Here is a 16,084-nt window from a genome sequence, read left to right on the forward strand (position 1 = left end):
GGCGGGGGAGGGGGGAAGAAATGGGGAGCTGATATCAGGGGCTCAAGTGGGAAGAGAATGCTTTGAAAATGATGATGGTGGCATATGTGCAAATGTGCTCGACACATTGGAGGAATGTATGGATTGTGATAAGAGATGTAAGAGCCCCCAATAAAAGTATAGGCTACAAGCACGGCTACTGAAGGCTTACAGCACCTACTGAAGCAGATTATCATACCTGTTAGGTCTTGCGCATTGAGTACATTCTCTTGTTGGACTTCTGGAATACTTGTATACTGCCATGAAAAATTAGAAAGAAAAATCTTAGTTTTCAGAACTTACCCTAACAATTTTGAAGAGATAATAATCCAAACTTTAGGCCTGAATTCCCCATAGGTAGCTTTGTTTGGGTTTTTTATCTTTTAGCTTTCCTAATAAATGTTTTATTCATTTAAACACACACATCATGACTCAATTGTTAACTATGTGTATTCTAGGGAATGAAAGAAAAATATTGGGAGATCCACACCCCTAAACTGTCTCTTCAGTTCTACCACACAGGTGACATCTGAAACTTGGCTCCTCGTTTTCAGTATAAATCTCTCTGTTTCCACAAAATTGCATACATCACCTTTCTAAAATAAAATTCTGATTTTCACTGTCTTCTGCTTAAAACCTTAAAAATTTCATTTTGCAATCAATAATGTGATAACTGACTCAGGCAAAGATCATCAATCACTCACTTACTCTCACTGTCATCGAGTCGATACTCATAAGGACCCTGTAAGCCAGAGCAGAACTGCCCCTGTGAGTTTCTGAGACTGCGTAACTTTTAATGGGAGTAGGAAGGCCCGTCTTTCCCCCTTGGAGCGGCTGGTGGTTTCCGATGGCTGACGTGATTAGCCGCCCAACTCATAACCAATAAAGATCGATAGATGCTAAAATTATTGTGTGAAAGATGACTGAGTCTCATTGGACTTATTCACACAAAGTGGAAGAGATGCCTTTCCAATAGAGAAATTTACTTTCCTAACCAAAAAGATTATTCAGCACAGCAATGGTGTGGCAAAGTAATACGATCTATCTACTAATGTGATGTAAATGGAAGGACATATCATGACCTGTGTAGCAATCTTGCCCAAACTGTTTAAACTGAATCTAATAATGAGGAAGTCATTTAAAAGTTCAAATTGTAAAGCAGCCTTGACTCATCTAAAATATTAAGTTCACAAAAGAAAAAAAAAGAACTGCATGATCCATAATATTATCAAATCAATGTTAAATTTCATACAACAAATTTATTCCAAAAGACATACTTCATATGGTCACTTCTCTGCAGAATGTGTGTTTTCAATGAGGTCAAAGCTAGAGTACAGAGGGGTTTAAAGTTAGTATCTGCTGTTTACTTTCATATGGTTCATTTTCTTTTTTAAAGTACCTACCTAAAAAGAGATAGAGTATCTACCTATAATAGAGCAGATAGATACTTTTAAAAACATATACCATTTGAAAGAAAGCAGATATGTATTCATCCCTAATTACTTCAGCTTTTATCTCATAATTACAAGGGTGTTACACAGTAGTGATAATACTATTATCACACTGAAGTAATTTAACAGTAACCCAATAACATTATATAGTAAGCCCCAGTGACAGTGGTTAAAAGGTCCAGCTGCTAACCAAGTTTGGTGGTTCAAATCCATCAGCCACTCCTCAAGGATTTATGGCTTTGGAAACACTATGAAGCAATCCTACTCTCCTTACAGTGTTGCTATGAGTCAGAATCATCTTGATGGCAATGAACTTACTGGTTAGTTTTTTCATCCACAGATCTATCTATTGAGATAAGAGTGAGAGAAAGAGAGAAAAACATAATGTGACCATGGATGAATGCAAGTAAAGGACATAAGAGAGTACCTACCCTGCACCACTGTTACAACTTTTCTCTAAGTTTGCAATTCTTTTATAAAAAGGAAAATAAGAGAAGTTGAGGAGAAAATATCACATTCTGGATACAAACTCATTAGCAAGTAATAAAAAACCTATTATGCTCTGTCCCCTGGCTACCTTTCTAACTGTATTCCTAACTATTCTTCTTTTAGATTCCACTCATAATTATTTTCAGGTCCCAGAGCATGTTATGCTACCTCACACCTTGCTAGCGCATGCTCACTCTTCAGCCAAGATCAGGTATTCTCTCAATCCTGGATGCTAATGGGAACCCCTGAGAAGCTTCAAAAAACATTTCTAGGTTTGGGACCTATTACCTATTACCAGAGACTGACTAAATTGAAAGCGGCTGAGGCGCACTCCTATGGACTCTTGTGCAAACTTTTCTCACACTTGGCACCTACCACACTGAGTGCAAACAGGCATATACTCATCTCTTCTTGAAGCATTGTATCCTCAGTACCTTCCACAGTGTCACACATACAGACATAACATCTCAATAAAGGCATGCATGCTCTGTAAATGAACTCCTCAGATTTGAGATCTCAGAAACAAAAGGTGAGTCCTCTGTGCATAAAACTATTCCTTTCTTCAAAGCTTTTACAAAAAAGCTTGGTATTAGCTGATTTATCTCTATGCTCCAGAGACAAAAGCACATTTAAAATTCTATCATAATAAATTCTTGCTAAGGTAAAGTTAGATAGAAAGCAAATCACTGGTTGCCAGAGACTATGGGTGGGCACTGGGAGTATCCAGGGGTAATGCGACTGTTCATTATTTGATTGTGGTGGTGGTGATGTGACTGTATGATTACCAAAACATAAAAAAGGTACGTGTAAATTAAACATTACTTTTTGTTAAATGGGGGAAAACTCCTAACCATCCCTTGTTATATTTTACAATCTTTTACCTCTGGTTCACGGAGCGTAGGCACACTGTCTCCACTGGAAAGCTTTGTCAGGGGCTCTTTAACAGGACTCTCACCAAGACCCCTACCCAGAACAATCATGTGGGTTCTTGTCTCTGAAGAAACTATTGGAGCAACCGACAATCTCTGAACCTCTTGAGGCTCTTCTTCTTGACCATCATTTCTAAAAGAGAGTTTTGTATGTATTTGAAATCAAGCATACAACCACAGAATAAATGATTTTTAAAAGCCAGTTGCTTCAAAAATCATTTAATTCAATAGTTCTTAAACTTCTAAAATATATTTCATGCACCAGAAGACACTTTTCAATCCAATTCTTATTTTTACAGCTCTGGCTACAGATAAAACAGAATCTCTTCCCTCTTACTTTTCAGTCAGATTGGCTTCTTGTGAAATACTAGTTCCTTCAACAACATGTGCACACGCCAAAGTGTTCTGCTCCTTATTATCTGCTGTTATAATTGATCCAAGGTTCTTATCTTCCAAGTCTGTTCCTTTAACACCATTTTCCTCAGTTTCTTAAACCAAAAAAAAAATTATGTATACATCATGGCCAGTATATACAACATTCCATTTATATGAAATATCTAGGACAAGCAAAACAAATCTAAAAAAACCAATAAGGGGCTGGTGGGTTTGAACCACCATCTCTGCAACTCTTGCCCGACAATGCCCCGGGTTTCCTGAAATAAGTACGCAGAGACCAAATTATCACTGGTTCACTGGGGTGAAAGGGAAGGAGGGTACTCACTGCTTAGGGCACATTGGCCTACTCTAAAGGGTGACGTGAAAAAGTTTAACAGATAATATTTATCACTGGTCACCATGAAAAACATAAAGTAATGTCACTGACTTATACATGTGAAGACTATTGATAAGTCAAGCAATTTGTTACATGTACACTTACTACACCAAGGGGAAAGAGTCTCAAAAGCAAAAACAAGGGAAGAGAGCACACATTTAAGATATACCCCAAAACAGTCCATTATCGAGTGACTCTTCTAACATTCTCTTAATCCAAAAGCAAGTTATCTGTAAGGCAGAAAAGTTGTCCTGGCCAACGAAATTTCTGACAATGAAATAGATGATTAATAAACATAAAATGAACCATTGGTCTACCACAAACATTCAAGCATGTCTTCCACCAACTGTAATCTCACTTCCTGGTGGTGGCATTTTAACTAGAAACCCATCTGCAAAAGTGGTTTACAAGTAGGTACACATGGGGTCTGGTTAGTTCCACATAAAGGAAGTCTTGGAGAAGGACTGGTGAAGGAGCTGTGGTACAAAGAATAATGTCAAAAATAGGAAAATATGACTTCAATATGAAAAAGGTAATCTGAATCTTAACTCAGAAACTGTATCTGACACAGTGCAGGAATTGTGCCTGGTCTGACACCCCAACACCAGGCAAAACACGAAGGGAGCGCAACAGAGCAGCAAGGGGAGCAAAGCAACTAAGCCCCCAAGGAATTCTGAAAACAGACTTTGGACTCAGGGGGCAGGGCTTGGCACTGCATCAGACCCAATCGGAAAACATTCATTAAGGGTCAGCAGACAGACCTGGAACTATTCATAGTCTATTTTTCCTTTTTTATGTCTATCTATATAAGAGGGGCAGGACAAACAAGCCCGAGGAGAAAACAATGGGACCCATGGTGCTGATGGGACAGGGGAGAGGAGGAGGAGGCGGGGAAAAGGGAGAGAGGAGAAAACAAACCCAGGGACAAGGGAACAACAAGAGATCTAAATCTGATGGCAAGGAGGGCATAGACTGCCTGGTGGGGCTGGACCAAGTGCAATGTAACTGAGAGGAAGTACAGAGAGCCGGATGGAGGTCGAACATGACAGTGGGACAGGAAGAAAGTAAAAGGAAATAGAGGGAAAAACTAGGAGGCAAAAGACATTTATGGAGGTACAAACATAGGAATGTACGTATGTAAATATATTAATATAAAACAATATGGATATAGGTCTATGTACATATATTTATAGGTATTAAGGTAGCAGATGGACATTGGGCCTCCACTCAAGTACAGTGAACCCTCGCCACTTCGCGCTTCGACTTCCGCGGCTTCACTCTATCGCGGTTTTTGCGTAACAGCACCCACTGCCTACACCCGCTCCTTCAGAGGAAAAAGACGACGACCCACCTGTAGAGTACATCCCTTAAGTCATTTCATAGGCTACTGATTACAGTATTTGTAAGAACTATGTATAATAATACTGTATGTGAAATATGTAATACTGTAAACTAGATGCCATAAATAATATAATAAATAATAAATGATCATTGTAACGTCCAAAATGTTTTACTGTATTTTCCCTTTTTCGTTTAATAAATTGGGTAATACGAGTGTAATGGTGACTAAAGGGTGTTTTTTCATGTCCTCTATGCTCTAACTACGAAAATATTTGATTTACAAATAAGGAATCCTACTTCGCGGAATGTCATTTATCACGGTAGGGTCTAGAACCAATTAACCGCGATAAACGAGAGTTCACGGTACTCCCTCAATGCAAGAACACGTTGTCCTAATAACCTATCATTCTGTGAGACTCATCTTCCTGACATGATCGCTGAAGACAAAATGGTGCATAAGCAAATGTGGTGAAGAAAGCTGATGGTACCCAGCTATCAAAAGATGTAGCGTCTGGGGTCTTAAAGCCTTAAAGTTAAACAAGCAGCCATCTAGCAGGGAAGCAACGAAGCCCACATGGAAGAAGGACAACAACCTGTGTGTGTGATCACAAGGTGTCAACAGGATCAGGTACCAGGCATCAGAAAGCCAAAAACAAACAACCATTTCGATGTAAACGAGGGGGTCAGAGTGGAGACCCAAAACCCATCTGTAGACGATTGGACATCTCATCACAGAAGGGTCACAAGAAAGATACGAGCTAGCCAGGGTGCAGCATAGCACCGATGAAACATACAACATTCCTCTAGTTCTTTAATGCTTTCTAACTCGCACTATCATAACCCCAATTCTACCTCACAAATCTGGCTAGACCGGAGCATGTACACTGGTACAGATAAGAGCTCTTGACACAGGGAATCCAGGACAGATAAACCCCGCAGGAACAGTAATGAGAGCAGTGATACCATGAGGATAAGGAGAAAGTGGGGGGAGAAGGGGGAACCGATCACAAAGACTGACATACAAGCCCACACCTGCAGGGACAAACGACAGAAGCCTGGGTGAAGGGAGACAGGAAGCGGTAAAAGACGTGGAACATAATAATGTATGACTTACCAATCATAATATATGACTGATCAAGGATTCATGAGCGTGGGAGGGTGGGGAGGAAAGGAGGAGAAAGAAGAGCTGATACCAAGGGCTCAAGTAGAAAGAAAATGGAAATGATGATGGCAACATATGTACAAATGTGCTTGATACAATGGATGTATGAATTGTTATAAGAGCTGTAAGGACCAATAAAATGATTTATTAAAATTTTTAAAAATTTTAAAGAAACAGTATCTGTGTACTGCTCAATACAGTATATGAACTAACTCCATTAGATCAGGAGAGATGAGTGTTTCCAACAAATGATGCTAGGAAAATTGTATTTCGATAAGCAAAACAATGAAACCAAGTCTTTGCATCACACCATACACAAAATCAAATAAATGAAGGAATAGGGACCTAACTGTGCAAACTAAAAACATTAAAATTCCTAGACAAAAATGAAGGAGCAATGCTGTTAAGCTTAATTTTTAACATTGGACTATCTAATATAATAAAAAGTGCAAACAACAAAACAAAATAAACAAATGTGACCTCATAAAATTTAAAACTCTGTTCATCAAAATATTGTTAAAAAAAGTAAAAAGGCAAGCTACCAACTGGGAACGTAACTTCAGAAACCACATAAGCCGACAAAAAAATGTAATCAGGAACATACATACACCTAAAGCTTCAAAACCTTAACAAAAAGACAAATCAATCATAAAATGGGCACAGGAATGGATACACATTGCACCAGAAAGGAAATTCAAATGGCTTTCTAACACACAAAACAATGCTCAGTGTCATTAGTCATCAGAGATGAAATCAACACCAACACTATTTCTCTCCCACTGTTGTTAGGAGCTGGCAAGGTGGTTCCAGCTCAAAGCAGCCCCGAGTACAAGAATGAAATCCCTGACAACTTCAATCTTCCCTGTGTGCCACAAGATTTATCATAACGCCAGTTATCGGCATGGCTCTAAGGATTTTCTCTTTACGTGTAAGTGGTGGTCCTCTCACTAGAACAGAAGAGCTAATTCCACTCTGCCCTCCTACAGGGTTGCTATTAGTCAGAATCAACTCCACAGATGTGGGTTCAGATTTTGGTTTAATAAGACAGCTCAGGAAAAAAACAGGAACAAATAGAATATAAAGAACTTTAGCAACAACAAAAAAAAGAACTTTAGCGAGTATGTGGGAAAACTAAGAGCTCATGTAAACACAAAATAGAAAAGTCACCGTGCAAAACAGTGTTAAAAGTTATCCAATGAACCTGAAAATAAAGCTAACAGATGACCCGACAATTTCATTCCACAAGTTGAAATCAGAGACTCACACAGACCTGTAAACCTGTGTTCATTAAAGCACTACTCACAATAGTCAACAGGGAAAAATAACCTAAATGCCCTTGACAGATGAATAAACAAAATGTAGTACAAACAGGGAATGCCACTCAGCCAGTAAAAGAAAAATTTTTGAGGGTTTCACAAGCACACATGATTTATTTGTTCCTTTTAACTTACAGCTCTGAGTTGTTGGGTTTTTTCATCATTTTATTGGGAGCTTGTACAACTCTTATCACAATGCATACATACAACCATTGTGTCAAGCACATTTGCACATTTGTTGCTACCATCATTCTCAAAACATTTGCTTTCTACTTGAGCCCTTGGTATCAGCTCATTTTCCCCCCTCCCTCCCTGGCCCCCATCCCTCACGAACCCTTGATAATTTATTTATTTATTTTTATGTCTTACACTGTCCGAAGTCTCCTTTTACCCACTTTCCCATTGTCCATCCCTGGCCAGGGGGTGGGGGTGGTGGTGGTGGTGGGGGAGTTATATGGAGATCCTTGTCATGGTTCCCCCTTTCTACCCCACCCTCCCTCTACCGTCCCGGTATTGTCACTCTCACCACTGGTCCTGAGGGGTTCATCTGTCCTGGATTCCCTGTGTGTCCAGTTCCTATCTGTAGCAGTGTATATCCTCTGATCTAGCTGGATTTGTAAACTAGAACTGGGATCATGATAGTAGGGGGGAGGAAGCATTAAAGAACTAGAAGAAAGTTGTATGTTTCATCATTCCTACATTGCACCCTGACTGGCTCATCTCCTCCCCACAACCCTTCTTTAAGGGGATGTCCTGCTGGACATCTCTGCTGCCTACAGATGGACTTTGGGTTCCCACTCCGCACTACCCCTCATTCACAATGACATAATTTTTGGTGCTTTGATGCCTAATACCTGATTCATTCGACACCTCAGAATCACACAGGCTGGTGTGATTCTTCCATGTGGGCTTTGTTGTTTCTGAACTAGATGGCCGCTTGTTTGCCTTTAAGATCGCAGACGCTATATCTTTTGATAACTGGGCACCATCAGCATTCTTCACATTTGCTTATGCACCCTCTTTGTCTTCAGTGATAGTATAAAGAAGGTGAGCATCATGGAATGCCAGGTTAAAGGAACAAAGTGTTCTTGCATTGAGGGAGTACTTGAGTGGAGACCCAATGTCCTTCTGCTACCTTTAACAATGAACCTATAAATATATGCACATAAATCTATTTTCCCATCATCATATATAAATATATTTACATATGTACATGCCTGTATTTAGACCTCTATAAATGCCCTTTGCCTCCTAGTTCTTTCCTCTATTTCCATTTACTTTCCTCTTGTCCCACTATCATATTCAGCCTTCATTTGGGTTTCAGTAATTCCTCTCGGTTACACTGCCCTCGTTCAAGCCCTACCAGGCCTCCTACACCCTCCTTGCCACCGATTATGGATCACTTGTTGTTCCCTTGTCCCTGGATTTGTTAACACCCACTTCCTTTCCCCTGCCTCCCTCTCTCCCGTGTCCCCCAGAACTGTCTGTCCCATTGTTTTCTCCTCCAGATTGTTTATCCTGCCTATCTTATCTAGACAGACCTGCAGAGATAACAATATGCACAAAAAACAAGACAGAGCAAAACAAAGCAATAAAAGAAAACAAAACAACAACAAAAATGACAAAAAAAGAAAAGCCTATAAATAGTTGGTCTGTGTGCTGACCTTTAGTAGGAACGTTTTCAGGTGGAGTCTGATAGGGTGCCACTCCCTGGCCCCAAAGTCTATTTTTCACATTCCCTCAGGACTTCCTTGCTCTGCTCCCCTTGCTGTTCTGTTGCACGCCCTCGGTGTGATGGGGTCAGATCAGGCACCATTCCCACACTGTGTCTCCAGTGTTATCCCCCATAGGGCCATGGGTCAGTGAGGGATGTCTTGTCTTTTAGTGGGGCCAGCCATATGGTCCTCTCTTTGCATTGGCTGCTCTGAGAGGGGATATGGTCCTCAGGGCTTGGTGGGCCAGGATGTGCTCCACTCTCTTCCTCCCCCTTTATTTGTTCCTGTGTGTTCGGATCAGACCTGTCCCTCTCCCCGAGTTGTAGCTTCAGTGCTGTCCTCTAAAGTAAATTCTTCTGGGGGGAGGGGGACTGTCCACGTAGTTGGGATTGGGACAGGCCTGAGTGGTATGTCAATATCGTTCAGCATTTCCCAGAGCTTATACGAAGGGTATAATCCAGTTATTTCCAATTCATAGTGACTCTTTGTGACACACAATGAAATACTGCCCGGTCCCGCATTACCCTCACAATTGTTATGTTTGAGCCCATTGTTGGAGCTACCATGTCACTCCATCTCATTCAGGGTCTTCCTCTTTTTCATTGTCCTTCTACTTTAACAGACATGATATCCTTCTTTGGGGACTGGTCTCTCCTGATGACATGTCCAAAGCACATGAGATGTAGTCTTGCTACCCTTACTTCTGTGGAGCATTCTGGCTGTACTTCTTCCAAGAGACATTTGGTCATTCTTCTGGAAGTCTGTGATCTATTCAATGCCTTCACCAGCACTATAATTCATATACATTGGTTCTTCTTTGTTCTTCTTTATTAATTGTCCAGCTCTCACATGCCTATGAAAGCAATACCATGACTTGGGTCAAACTAACATCCTTGCTCTTCAACCTGTTAAAGAGGTCTTTTACAGCAGATGTGCCCAATACAATTTTGACCTCCTGACTGCTTCTTTCATGAGCACTAATTGTAGAAATGAAATCTTAATACACCTTACAATATGAAAAGAGCTTGAAGACTTTGTTGTCTTTAGGTACCATCTAATCGTTATGACTCCTATCAACCCAAGGTAAAACAGAAGAAAACACCAGCCGTTCCTTTGCCATCCTCACAATTGTTATGCTTGAGCCTATTGTTGCAGCCACTATGTCAATCCATCTCCACGAGTCTTCCTCTTTTTTGGCTAACCCTCTATTAATTAAAGCATGATGTCTTCCTCCAGGGACTATTCTCCCCGATGTTGTAGGTGCCATCGCCATCGAGTCAGCTCTGACTTATAGTGACAACATGTACAACAAGGTGAAACACCACCCACTCCTGCACCATCCTCAAAACTGATTCTATGTTTGAGCCCATTCACTGTTGCAACTACTGTGTTAATCCATCTTGTCAAGGGCCTACCTCAATGCATCTTGATTGCATTTTTCTCCTGATAGCTTAACCAAAATATATGAGACTAAGTCTCACCAAGTTCTCTCTGCTAGGAAGCATTCTGGCTATACATACTTCCACAAGTTTTGTCATTTTGGCAGGCAAAGGTACTTTTAGTATTCTTTGCAAACATCAATTCAAATGTACTGATTCTTTTTCGGTCTTCCTTATTCCTGATCTAACTGCCCCATGTATTTGAAGCCACTGACAATACCATACATTAGGTTAAGCATATTTCAGTCTTCAAAGCAAAATTCTTGCTACTCATTATTTTTAAGAAACCTTATGCAGATTTGTCTGATGCAATATGTCATTTGATTTCTTCACTGCTGCTTCCATGAGCATTGATTGTGGATGAAAACTTTTAAAATTTCAATCTTTCCTCTTTTGTCATGATGTCTATTGATGCAGTTTTGAGGGTTTGGGTTTACTTTACATTGAGTAGCAAAATACATGCTTTGATTTACAACAGCAACTGCTTCAAGTCCTCCTCACTTTTAGCAAACAAGGTTGTGTCACCTCATATCAAAGTGTGTTAAAAAGCCTTCTTCCAACCCTGATGCCCCATTCTTCTTCATATAATATAGCAGCTTCTGAGCTTTTTTTCCTCAGCACACAGATTGAGAAAGTATAGTAAAAGAATTCATCCTTGACACAATACACCTTTCCTGATTTTAAAATATGCAGTATTGCCTTGCTTTGTTCTTTTGACTGCCTCTTGGTCTATATACATATTCTGCATAAGCACAGTCACATTATAGAATTCCCAGTCTTCTCAATGTTATCCATAGCATATTACGATCCACATAATCGAGTGCCTCTGTATAGTCAATAAAATACAGTAACAATCCTTCTAGTATTCTCTGCTTTTTGCCAAGACCCATCTGACATCAGCAACGACATCCCTTATACCATGTCCTCTTCTGAATCCAGCTTTAATTTTTGGCAGCTACCTGTTAATGTACTGCTGTAGCCATGTTTGCATTATCCTTACCAAAGTTCACTTGCATGTGATATTAATGATATTGCTTGACAACTTCATCTTGTTGGGTCATCTTTCTTTGGAATGGGCAATAAAGTTCTCTTTCAGTTGGTTGTCATAGATGATTACTACTTAAGTTTGTTGAAAACCTCCGATTGGTATTCCATCAATTCCTGGAGCCTTGTTTTCCACTAAAGCCTTCAATGAAGTTTAGACTTCCTTCCTTCAAAACCATTCCTTCTTGATCATATACTACCTCTTAAAATGGTTGTTGCTGATCAATTCCTTTTGGTATAGTGTCTCTGTAATCTTTCCATCTTTTTTAAAAATCATTTTATTGGAGGTTCTTACAGTTTATAATATCCCACACATTAATTGTATCAAGCTTATTTGTACATGCTCCCATCATTTCCAAAACATTTTCTACTTGAGCCCTTGATATAAGCTCTTTTCCCCCCTCCTTCCCCCATGAATCCTTGATCAATTACATATATTTTTTATTTTGTTATCTTACACACACTGTCCATTGTCTTTCTTCACCCATATTTCTGTTATTCATCCCCCTTGATGGGGTCCCCCTTTCTCCCCCTTTCCCCCTGCCAAACCATCCCCCTACTGTCATGATATCGCTACTCCCACTACTGTTTTTCTAAGATGTTTATCTGTCTTGAATTCCATGTGTTGAGAGCTCTTATCTGTACCAATGTGTGTTCTCCTGTCTAGTCAGATTTATAAGGTGGAACTGGGTTATGGTAGTGGCAGGCAGGGGGAGAGAAGCATTCAGGAATTAAAGGAATGATATGTGATTTGTCGGTGTTATTATACACCTTGGTTGAATCATCCCTTCTTATAAATCTTCCGTGGGGGAATATCCAATTGTCTACAGATGGGCTTTCAATCTCCACTCCAACCCCCCTCGTTCGCATCAATACGGTTGTTTGTTTTGGATCTTTTGATACCTGACACCTGATCCTGTCGACACCTCATGATCACACCGGCTGGTGTGTTTCCTCCATGCGGGCTTATTTGCTTCCCAGCTAAATGGCTGCTTGTTTAACTTCAAGCCTTTAAGACCCCAGACACAATATCTTTTGATAGTCGGCCACCATCCACTCTCTTCACATTTGTTTATGCACCCATTTTGTCTTCAGTGACCGTGTCAGGAAGCTAAGCATCACAGAATGCCAGGTTATCAGAACAAAGTGTCCTTGTGTTAAGGGAGGTCTTGCGTAGAGGTCCAAAGTCCGTCTGCTATCTTAATACTTAGCATATAAGTATATGTACATTGGCCTCTAGCCCTTTCATTATAAATGAATATACGTATATATGCTTATAGCTATACCTCTATTAATAACTTTTGCCTATTTCTTTCCTCTATTTCCTTTCACCTTCCTCCTGTCCTTCTATCATGCTCCCCTCTTCCATCTTCTTTTCAGGCCTCTGCATCACTCAACATTTCGCCTATACAATTCTTCAATATTACAACTTCATTCACTTTTATTCTTCGATGCTTTCAGTTTGGGGTATGTTGGGTTGGTCTTCCATTTTGGCTTTTAATTCCAGGTCTTCGCACATTTAATTCCTTTATTCTGTGTTTTCCAGCTGCTGTCTGAAATTTTCTAATCAATTATTTTATTTCATCATTTCTTCCATCTGCTTTACTCTACATCAGCAGTTCTCAACCAATGGGTCGTGACCCCTTTGGGAGTCAAACAACCCTGTCACAAGGGTCACCCGATTCCTAACAGTAGCAAAATTACAGTTATGAAGTAGCAATGAAAATCACTTTATGGTTGGGGGCCACTACAACAACTGCATTCAAGGGTCACGGCATTAGGAAGGTTGAGACCCACAGCTCTAATTCAAGAGCAAGTTTCAGTCCTTTGAGTCATTCATTTATTTCCCATTTATTCAATGACCTTTTGCTTTTTTTTTCCTTGTATAGTGTGCTTGATGTCATCCCATAGCTCATCAGGTCTTCTGTCATTATATTGTTCAATGCATCTGTTCTTGAGATGGTCTTGAAATTCAGATGGGATTTACTGACGGTCATATTTTAACTCTTGTGAACTTGCTTTAATTTTCTTCAACTTCAACTTGAACTTAAATATGAGCAATTGACAGTCTGTTCTATAGTCAAGTCCTGGCTTTGTTTTGGTTGATGACAATGAACTTCATGTCTCTTCCTACAAATATAGTCAGGTTGATTCCATCTGACCAAGTTCACATGTATAACTGCCATTTGTGTTGCTAAAAGAAATGCTTACAATGAAGAAGTCATTGGTCTTACAAAATTCTATCATTAGATCTCCAGCTTCACTTCTACCACCAACGCCATATTTTCCAACTACTGCTTTCACTTTCACATTAGAATTGCCAGTAATTATCAATAGCTTTTGATTGCATGTTTGATCAATCTCAGAGTAAAAAAGTTGGTAGAGCTCTTATTAAGTGTTGGGTAAATTTCCATAATAGTTATATTATCTGAACTTGTTTAGAGTTATTATCCTATCATAGTTAGTTAGCATTGTACTTCAAGATTTTTTGAATGTTCATTTTGATGATGAATGTAAAACCATTGATCTTGGATTTGTCATTGCCAGCACAGTAAATCATTTCATTATCTGAATCAAAATGGCCAAAACCAGTCCATTTCAGCTCACAGATGCCTAGAATATGTCTTTATATATTTCACTTATTTTTTTATTATTTCCAATTTTTCTAGATTCATACTTTGTACTTTCCAATGTTCAAATCATTAACAGATGCTTATAGCTCTTTCTTCTCATTTTGAGTCATGCACCATCAGCAAATGAGGTCTAGAAAGCTTTTGCTCCATTCATATCATTAAGATTCACTCTATTTTTAGGAGGTAGCTACTCATCAAACATATTCTGAGCATCATGTAGCCCGCGAGACTCATCTTCTGGTAGTATATCTGACATTCTGCTGCTATTCATAAAGTTTTCAGTGGCTAATCCCTCGGAAGTAGAAAGCCTCTCTTATTTGTTTATAGTTTGGAAGCACCACTGAAACCTGTTCACCTGGCCCTGCTGGTATTTGAAATACTGGAGGCCTAGTTTCCATCATCACAAAAGCACAAAAGCTACCACAGTGAAGATATTACACTGAGTGAAATAAGTCAATCACAAAAGGACAAATGTTACATAACATCACTGAGATAGTTTATTGTGCCAGCCTGGCCGATAAACACAAGTGGGATTAACTGAAAGGTGGAGAGATAAATGGCTCAGTGAGCCTCGCCTTTCTTGTCTCTCGCTCTTTGATCATCGGACCAGTGTGTGGCTCCCTTGCTTGTTCTGTGCCTCGATCTACAGGCTACACTACCTGTGGGACGTCTAGCCTGTGAACTGTGTCGCTGTAAGTTGAGGTCCCCTTAAGACATCTCTGGTTGGTGACCTGGCTGACAGTTGATGACCTGCCTTGTGATTGGTTGCTGTGCTGAGATAGCCTAGCTCTCTCTATATAGAGGAAGACCTGGCAGCAGACTAGACTTGAAGGACTGCTAGTGTCTCACAACTCTCTCTCATGGGAGTGAGTTGCACTGAGCCATTTGTACTGCTTTATAATTTAACTGTTCATTTCTTGTATTATATATTTTTCTGTATATAATTTAACAGTTCGTTTCTTGTGTTATATATCAAATTATCTTTATAAATAAATATATTAAATTATCAGCAATTTGTTTTTATCTCTCTAGAGAACCCTGTCTAACACAATCACTTATACAAAAAGACAAGGAAAGGCAAATACATAGAAACCAAAGTTAATAATTAAGTGGTCAGCAGCAGCTAGATAAAGAGATTAAAGGGGAATTGAATGGCAAGGGTAAAAAATCACATTGATTAGGGGTAGGATTACACAACTGATTGTTGCAATTGCTGCTGTAAATTGTAAAAAGCTATTTATTAGTTGGATTTACAACAGTGACAAAAATAAGTAGCCTCTTTTGTAAAACTCCAAGATTCAAAGGATTGGCTTTCTTAGTTTGGAGGCTCAAGAGGTCATGATTTCATGGAACATCCTATTTAATGGGCCTAATAACCTATTGTCTGCCTCCTACATTTGATGTTCAGTACCTAGGTTCTTCAAAGCTTCTCAGTGGTCAACCAAGGCACAATTGGTTTCTATTTGCCTGGAACATCAGAGGAAGGAGAGTTAGGATGGCAATGTGTGGCCTAATTATCTCCATGAACAATTGCTTCTTTTGCCATGAGACCTGATAAATTGAATGGTGCCCAGTTACCATTACTGAACATTTTGTTCATGATTCTATAGAAGATTCCTGATCAAAATGAGATAAATGTAGAAAACAATTTTAAATTCTCATGGAGTTTTTAGACTTCCTAGAGCCATGAAGGTTGGTGAAGTTCTGAAACTACTGCCCTGGGGTAATTTTTTAAATTTACTACTCCAAAAATATCTCCTGAAGTCTTCCTAAAA

General features: G+C 39.5%; 1 protein-coding gene across 1 annotated transcript in view; it reads right to left on the bottom strand.

The window, feature by feature from the left end:
• Positions 1-16,084, bottom strand: part of BDP1 (B double prime 1, subunit of RNA polymerase III transcription initiation factor IIIB) — a 104,385-nt gene that overhangs the window by 11,842 nt on the left and 76,459 nt on the right. The window contains exons 32-34 of the mRNA XM_045285229.1: positions 3,225-3,375; positions 2,840-3,020; positions 218-275 (exon numbers count right to left, since the gene is read on the bottom strand). Coding sequence (XP_045141164.1) covers positions 218-275; positions 2,840-3,020; positions 3,225-3,375 — 390 coding nt within the window. The remainder of the gene's footprint in view (positions 1-217; positions 276-2,839; positions 3,021-3,224; positions 3,376-16,084) is intronic.

The sequence above is a fragment of the Echinops telfairi genome, unplaced genomic scaffold (genome assembly GCF_000313985.2).
Source record: "Echinops telfairi isolate 266 unplaced genomic scaffold, ASM31398v2 ScPeMD7_7469;HRSCAF=8507_1, whole genome shotgun sequence".
NCBI lineage: Eukaryota > Metazoa > Chordata > Mammalia > Afrosoricida > Tenrecidae > Echinops > Echinops telfairi.